This window comes from Cervus elaphus, chromosome 4 (assembly GCF_910594005.1).
Source record: "Cervus elaphus chromosome 4, mCerEla1.1, whole genome shotgun sequence".
Classification (NCBI taxonomy): Eukaryota; Metazoa; Chordata; class Mammalia; order Artiodactyla; family Cervidae; genus Cervus; species Cervus elaphus.
Window position 1 is genome coordinate 50,721,237 of NC_057818.1, and position 7,508 is coordinate 50,728,744.

At 54.0% G+C, this 7,508-nt stretch overlaps 1 protein-coding gene and 1 non-coding gene across 6 annotated transcripts; one reads left to right on the forward strand and one right to left on the reverse strand.

Moving 5' to 3' along the window:
* The first annotated feature begins 685 nt into the window (after nt 1-685).
* On the forward strand, nt 686-5,601 carry TMEM91 (transmembrane protein 91). 5 transcript variants are annotated; one of them, XM_043899252.1, is made up of 4 exons: nt 686-802; nt 2,285-2,508; nt 4,572-4,721; nt 5,253-5,601. In XM_043899252.1, exons 2-4 carry the CDS (start codon nt 2,305-2,307, stop codon nt 5,409-5,411), a joined length of 513 nt encoding a protein of 170 aa, XP_043755187.1. In that variant the 5' UTR covers nt 686-802; nt 2,285-2,304; the 3' UTR covers nt 5,412-5,601. The 5 variants fall into 5 exon arrangements, with proteins under 5 accessions (XP_043755187.1, XP_043755190.1, XP_043755186.1 ...); XM_043899255.1 differs by lacking the exon at nt 686-802 and adding an exon at nt 881-1,090 and having other exon boundaries at nt 5,412-5,601; XM_043899251.1 differs by lacking the exon at nt 686-802 and adding an exon at nt 883-1,090.
* TRNAG-CCC lies at nt 2,049-2,121 on the reverse strand. The gene has a single exon. It is a non-coding gene; the product is annotated as a tRNA-Gly (tRNA).
* Nucleotides 5,602-7,508: the final 1,907 nt, after the last annotated feature.

Below are 7,508 nucleotides of genomic sequence, written 5' to 3' on the forward strand. Positions count from 1 at the left end.
GAGTACTTACCCCATTTTACAAATGGAGAAACTGGGGTTCAAAAAGGTGATGCTATTATGCAGAGGTCACATAGCAAGTGCTTTGAAGAGCCTGGAAAGGAACTCAGGTCTGTGTGGGTCCAAACGATAACTCATAACCACCGCCTGTACCACCTGATAACCAGCACACCATCCCTGGTCCACTCCCACCGCCGGCCCTTTCCCTGGAAGCCCACACCTCACCTTCTGCCTGTTTTCACCCCTCTAGCAGCCAGCAAGAAATATAGCCTTGGGTTAGAATCTGCCTGTGGGTCCTGGCACTAGTTGTTTACCTTGGACCAGTGAACTCACACACATCTCAGCCTCAGTTGCTTGATGTGCAGAATAGGGAGAGAAATCGAGAGGAATCTGTGAGATGATGAATGCAGCCCATCTAACGCAGGGGCAGGGCGTGGGTCACTGCACTCAGTGACCCTGCTGCGCGCTCTTAGGCAAGCTCTAACTCTCGGCTCCTGTTTCCTCCTGGGCACGACAGGACCACCAGTGATAGTGCCTCTCAGGTGGTTCTCAGAAACAAACGTGTCCGTGTATACACATAACGTGTGTATGTAAAGCACTAAGAACCGTGCCCACAGTTAGCTGGGGTTGCTGCTTTGACTGTTGGGGAGCGGGGAGGGCGGTGGGCTGGAGGCGGGGCCAAGCCAGCAAGGCCCTGGAGAATCGGGGCGCCCCCTCCTCCGTCCTGAAGCTTTAGGGTCTGGGTTCGGGGAGTCAGGGCCCGCTGTTCTCAGAGACTCCCGCCCGCTCCTCCACACCGGGGAAGGTAGGGGTCCGCGCCCGGAGCTGACGTCGGCCTTCAAGGCCTCATCCCCGGGCCTCCACGGAGGGCGGAGCCCGGGAGCCCGTCGCCCCGCCCCCATCCCCGCCCCCGCGCGCTGCGGGCCGGGGGCGCTGAGAGGGGCACGGGGCTGAGCGTGGAAACCTCGAGCCCGCAGCCAGGCCTGGACCCCGGGGAGAGCGGGGCTCACTGAGTGTCCCCACCCTGGGCGGCAGGGTCGGGTCGGGTGTCGGTGCAGGGAACCCAGGAGGTCCCGGCCTATGGCTGTGGGCGGTGAGTGAGGGGCGCGGCTGCGGGCCGGGGGCACCACTTTTAGCCCAGTCTTGGGTTTGGGGACAGGGAGGCAAAACCTTGGCGAGGAAATCGGCTCAAGCCAGGTTTGGACTGAGGGCGGAAGACTTGGGGACCCCCCTCTCCCCCCGGGCGATCGTGAGGGCCAGAAGAATATTGTCTGTGGTTGAGTGGAGTGTGTGGTGGGTTGGTGGTGTTCTGGGGGAGGAGTGCAGCGGTGGATTCTGGTCAAACAGGAGGTGTCTGGGGAGCAGGTGCGTGTGGGTCATGAATGTGGGTGGAGTAAGAGAGGGGTGTGTGGACCCTGGTGTTTGGGGCAGGTGTGCAGGGGAAGTGATGGAAACGGGAGAGTGTTCCGTCTGCATGTAGGTACATATAGGTACTTACAGTGCATGTAGGTACATCTGGGGAAATTCTGATGTTGAGGGGATTAGGATGAATGTACGAGCTGTTTGGGGTGTGTAAGAAGGTTGCAGGCCTCAGAGGGGTGTTTCCTGGGAGCTCATGTTGTTTGGGGCAAACTCCCTTGGGACATGGGTGTGCACAGGTGGGGATTGGGCTTGCCTGGATGGGTATGTGTGGCAGGGACTTGGGTATTGAGTATGCAGGCTTGGGGGGCACAGGGGGTGTGTGGACTAAACATCACTGGGGATGGCTGTGCTGGAGAGGGATGGGAGGGTGAACCCAGGATGGGTGTGTAGTTCCTGGGCCAAGTAAGTGTGTAAAGCATGGTTTGGAATAACTGTGGAACAGGTATGTGGTTTTGCCCTGAGGAGAGAGAAGCCCAGAACTGAATGTCCAGATTCCTGAGTGTTTTTTCTTTTTTCACAACTTGGACCATCCTCTTTAACTCTTTTTTTTTTTTTTTTAATTTGGCCATGCTGGGTCTTAGTTGCAGCACGCGAGATCTTCAGTCTTCATTGAGGCATATGAGATCTAGTTCCCTGACCAGGGATTGAACCTGGGCCCCCTGCATTGGGAGTGCAGAGCCTTAGCCACTGGACCACCAGGGAAGTCCCTCTTTAACTCTTTAGACTTCAGTTTTGCTATCTGTAAAATGGGTCTTAGAATGGTTCAGCTACCTAGTTTCTGCCTGGAGTCTCTCCAAAGCCAGGAGTCAGGGGAGGGATGAAGGTGAAACTGTTAACATTGTCTTGTCTTTTCCCCTTCCCCTAGGAAGGAGCCACTCCCCAGCCATGGAGAGCCCCAGTCTTCGAGAGCTCCAACAGCCCCTACTGGTGGGTGGTGAGCTTCCCATCCAGAAGTCCAGCGAGCCTGAGCTGGGGCCTCCCTTTCGAGAGACAGCCTTTGCGGAGTCGCTGAAGGGTTGGCAGTTCCTGCCACCATCTCTTCCTTCTGTGAGTGCAGGACTAGGGGAGCCAGGGACCCCCGACTTTGAGGTAGGAGCAGCACCACTAAGGAAGGCTCCCTAGTGGGAACTGGGGGAAGGGGCTGGAGGGAAACCCAGCTGTGGCCAACATCCAGCAGGCTGGCAGGTGGAGTGCCCATCTTTGGCCTGGAGTCTCACTTCCCAACTGCGTGCATGTTCCTGGGTTTCCAGTTGTGGTTTTTCCTGTTCCTCCTCTCCCCTGCTTTCTTTACCTTTTTCTCCCCAGATTCGTCTCTCATCTTTGTTCTTTTTGGCTCTTTCTTCCCAATCATTTTTGACCCCCTTGTTTTCTCTCTGTCCGTCTCTCTAAAGGTGATGCATCTCTGCAGCTCTTTTTTTCTCCCCCCCAGTTAATGTCATTTTTTATCATTTCTTATTCCGTGTCCGTATTCTCAAGCTTGTATTTTATTTGCAAAGCATGGTTTTCCTGTTGCTACTGGTGTATAAGAAATCACCCAGAACTTGGTAGCTTAAAACGACAATCACTATCATGGCTCATGGTTTCCATGGGTTGGGAATTTGGGGAGGACTTGGGTGGTTCTGCCTCGGGGTCTTTCATGAGGTCGAGGCCAGCCAGTGGCCAGAAGTGGAACAGTCAGTGTCTGAAGCAGCAGGGGGGTCTGGTTGGGTATCTCTCTCTTAATGTGGTCTCAGGGCTTTCACAGGAGTCACCCGCTGTGGGCTGGTTTGGGCTCATGGCACGTAAGCTTTAGGACAGCACTCCAAATGTGCCTCCAGCCCTCCAGCAGGAGTGTTTCAACAAAGCTGAACCTGCCTCACCTTTTCTGACTTAGGCTTGTGAGTCGTGTGGTATTATTTCCACCACATTCTATCAATTAGAGATGAATCATAGCCTGCCCAGACTCAAGGAAAGTGGACACAGACCTCACCCCTTGATGGGAAGATTATCAGTCACACTGGAAGAAGAGCCTGTGGGAGGGGAGAGGTGGTTATGGCCATTTTTAGTAACAGTCTGCCACACTGTGGCAGTAAGCTTCACTTTGACATGGTTATGTGTCTGATGATTCCAGTATTTGAAGACTTTCAGGGCCTGCTAGTTCTCCTCCATTGTTCCTGCGTACCTGGTTATCTTTGATGGCATGTTGGTTATTGTATTTGAAAAATGGTTTTGAGGGTTAGAATGAACGTACCTTGTCCAGAAAGGATTTGGTCTGCTTCTGTCAACTGCCCAGGGGCACTGCCATTCAGAGATCATTTTTAATCTAGTTCAGGGTCTGAGTGAAAGATTAATTTTTCTGGGATTGGGAAATGCCTGCTGGGCAGAAGGGACCTTCTCTGTTAATTTTTTTGTTGTCGTTGTTAAATTGATTTTGATTTTCACTTCAGTTTTGGCCTTACAGTAACTCCTTAAAGTCTTGTGAGCTATTTGATGCAAGATTAAATATATATATATACATTCCAACTGACTCACTGGAAAAGACCCAGATGCTGGGAAAGATTGAAGGCAGGAGAAGGGGATGACATAGGATGAGATGGTTGGAGGGCATCACTGACTTGACGGACATGAGTTTGAGCAAGCTCTGGGAGTTGGTGATGGACAGGGAAGCCTGGCGTGTTGCAGTCCATGAGGTCACAAAGAGACAGACATGACTGAGCGACTGAACTGAACTGATATATATATATATATATATATATATATGTATGTATGTTAAGCTAGAACCTGTGGTTTCAGCAGGCAGGTTTGTCCTAGTAATTCAGGCCACCAGAGCTCTCTCCTCTGATCTCCATCTTTTTGCAGGTTCCCGTCCCCATTGGTTTCTGTGTCTACTTCAGGGATTTTTAACTCAGGGCTTATGAGCAGGTGTAGTACCCACCCGTGGCTGGACCTGTGAACTTCTTGAAATTGAACTCAAAGCTTTTGAGCATGGGTGAGGTTTTTCTCAGGAGGCAGGGTCCAAAGCTTCCCCTCGGAGACATCCAGGATATAGAGGGGTCACAAGTCTAACTCTGGGAACATTTCTCTCTCTTGGTGTCTTTGGGGGCATGGGGAGCAGAGCAGTGGGGCAGGGAAGGGGGATGGAGATGGCCACTCAGGCTGTCTCCTGCCCATAGGATGTCTCATCCAGTGACAGTGACTCGGACTGGGATGGGGGCGGCCTCCTCTCCCCGCTGCTACCCCACGACCACCTCGGCTTGGCTGTCTTCTCCATGTTGTGCTGTTTCTGGCCCTTGGGCATCGCCGCCTTCTGCCTGGCCCAGAAGGTCAGTCTCTGGGTGGGGTTGAGAGGGGACTGGATATAAAAGAGAAAATGGCATTTGAAAGAAAACAAATGAGAGGAGCCCTGCTTGGGTGGGTTGGGGGGGCGGGTTGGGAAGTGAAGAGGATTCACGTAGAAATATTCAGAAGTGAAACGAGGCGTGTTTGTCATAGAGGGGAGTGCAGAGTGAGCTCCACTCCTAGGCCCACCCCCGGCCTCTGGTAAGGTGGTGGTCAAGCCACTTAACCTCCCTGTGCCTCATTTTCCTTATCTGTAAAATGGGGATGACTAATTCGTACCTCAGGGTCATTGTGAGGCTCAATGAGTTGGAACTGTGGCATATAGTAATATATGTCTATTTTTATTAGTCACCCAGTAAACCCAGTGCCCAGCTGTGCCTGACCCACGGTAGCTGCTCGCTATGTTTTTGGAACATATGAATACAAGGGTGTGGGGGATGGAGGAGGGATTGGGCTGCGGGAAGCAGGGTGGGATGAGGGGACGCCTGAGTCACCGCTGCCCAACGCCTCTACAGACCAACAAGGCTTGGGCCCAGGGGGACGTCCAGGGGGCAGGGGCTGCCTCCCGCCGAGCCTTCCTGCTGGGGGTCCTGGCCATCGGGCTGGGCGTGTGCACGTACGCGGCTGCCCTGGTGACCCTGGCCGCCTACCTCGCCTCCCGGGACCCGCCCTAGCTGCCCCTGCGGCCCCCGCTGTGAACCGAGAGGCCGGCTGCCCAGCGCGTCTGCGGTTGGAGTGGAGAGTCCCGGTGGACGGGCGGCAGCGGCAGCATCCAGAAACGGGAGTGGGCTGGGCCGCCCCCTCCCTCCCGCCTTCCTGGAGGCCGCAGAGAGCGATTAAACACCAGACACTCTTGCCGCCAAACCTGTGTCTGTCTGAGTGTGTGGGCAGGTGGACAGGCGGGGCCAGAGTGACAGGCTGTCCCCCCGGGTGTTCCTGGACACCTCAGAGCCAGAGAAGGGAGAATCCATGGAGGCTCAGAGGGCCCCCAGATGGCAGAATATTCTCTCAGAACACGGGTGGTGGTCAGGGAATTAGGGAAAGCGAGGTTCCAAGTCCCTCCTCCTCTGAGTTCACTGTGTAACGTGTGGTCTGACCTCACTTTTCCTCATCTGCAAAATGGGACCGATTTCCCCCACAGCTGGAGCAGTTATAGACACCAAATGAGTCGTACGGTCTACACAACAGTCTCCTTCTGAGTCCCTTTAACAGCAGTGGCAGAAATCCAACTCTCTTACACAACAAAGGGGAGGAAAACAGAGAGAGAACTGGATTCAGGGTGTCGAGTGAAATGGTCTGGTCTCCCCATCTCTTGGCTTCCATTGTGCAGGCTTCCCCTCCTGGGGGAGGAAAATGGGAGCAGAAAACTCTGTTGCCACCAAGGTTGTCTTTGCCAGGCACCCTCTCATTGGCCCACCTGGGGTCCAAGGCAGCTGCATCCCACAGCCTGAGATTGGGATGGCTGGAGCCTCAAAGCATCAAAGCGCTAGCAGGCAAAATAGCTCTGTGCCTAACGTGCTTGTCAGATACATTAAATGGGGCCTGAGGGACTTCTCTGGTGGTCCAGTGGTTAAGACTCCACACTTCCAATGCAGGGGACGACAGTGCCATCCCTGGTTGGGGAACTAAGATCCCACATGCCATGGCCATCCCCCTCACCGCCCCCCGGCTGGATATTATCAAGTAATGAAGTGAGAGCTGTTTAGTTTTCTTCACTTAACGCCATTTTGGGGTTTCTCAGGTGGCACTAGTGGTAAAGAACATGCCTGCCAATGCAGGAGATGGAAAAGATGTGGGTTTGATCCCTGGGTCAGGAAGATCCCCTGGAGGAGGGCATGGCAACCCACTCCAGTATTCTTGCCTGGAGAACCCCACGGACAGAGGAGCCTGGTGGACTACAGTCCATAGTTGCAGAGTGGCGCACTACCGAAGCATGCACAGGCACACTGCCATTTAATCCTGCTAGAAGAAAACATTATTCACTGTCTACGCTCTCCTGAGCATTTTCACGGAGCGTAATTTCAAGCTATTTATGCATTTCCTTGGTTACTGGGGATGAAAATGACACCTGCCCAAAGGGGCAACTGTGAGTCAGCGCACCCATGTGAAGCTGCAGTGAAGGACCCCCTCCCCCAACACGTCGTTTTCACCATAAACCCCCAAACACCAGTGGCAGACAGGATCTGGCAGGCATGTGGCCCACCTGTGGGAATGTTATTCCTTGCAGGATGCTGCATCTTCTTGGCTCCTGCCCCCTAAATCTGAGGGTGGGGATCAGTCAAATCAGAACTGAAAACATACCTGTTTCCAGAAGCCCCTTATGGGGTGCTACCACCCGACTGAGAACCAACAGGCCTTGGCCACTTCCATTCACCGTCAGGGACCTGAGGTCCAGAGTGTGCCGAGTCTCTTGGGGTCTGAATAGTGGGAGCTCTGGGGGCTCTAAGCAGGGACCTGTGTTCCACCACTAACTAGCTAGTGACCTCCGGTAGTTAACTGGCTCCTAAGTTTGTTTCCTTACCTTAAAATAGGGATCGTAACAGCCCCACCTCAGGGGGTTGCTGGATAAAGGCAGTGCTCAGAGGCAGATTGCCCTCCAAGGCACACGAAGTCCGTTGTCTCCCTGACCATCTCTTCCCTCCCTACCGCCCTCCTTTCCTCTGCTCCAGCCACACCAGCCATCCTGCTGGTCCTTGAACCTCTGCCTATCTCTGCCAAGGGGTCCTCCCCCCATGTGTCCATGAGTCCCTAAGCTCATCCCTGGCCTCCTT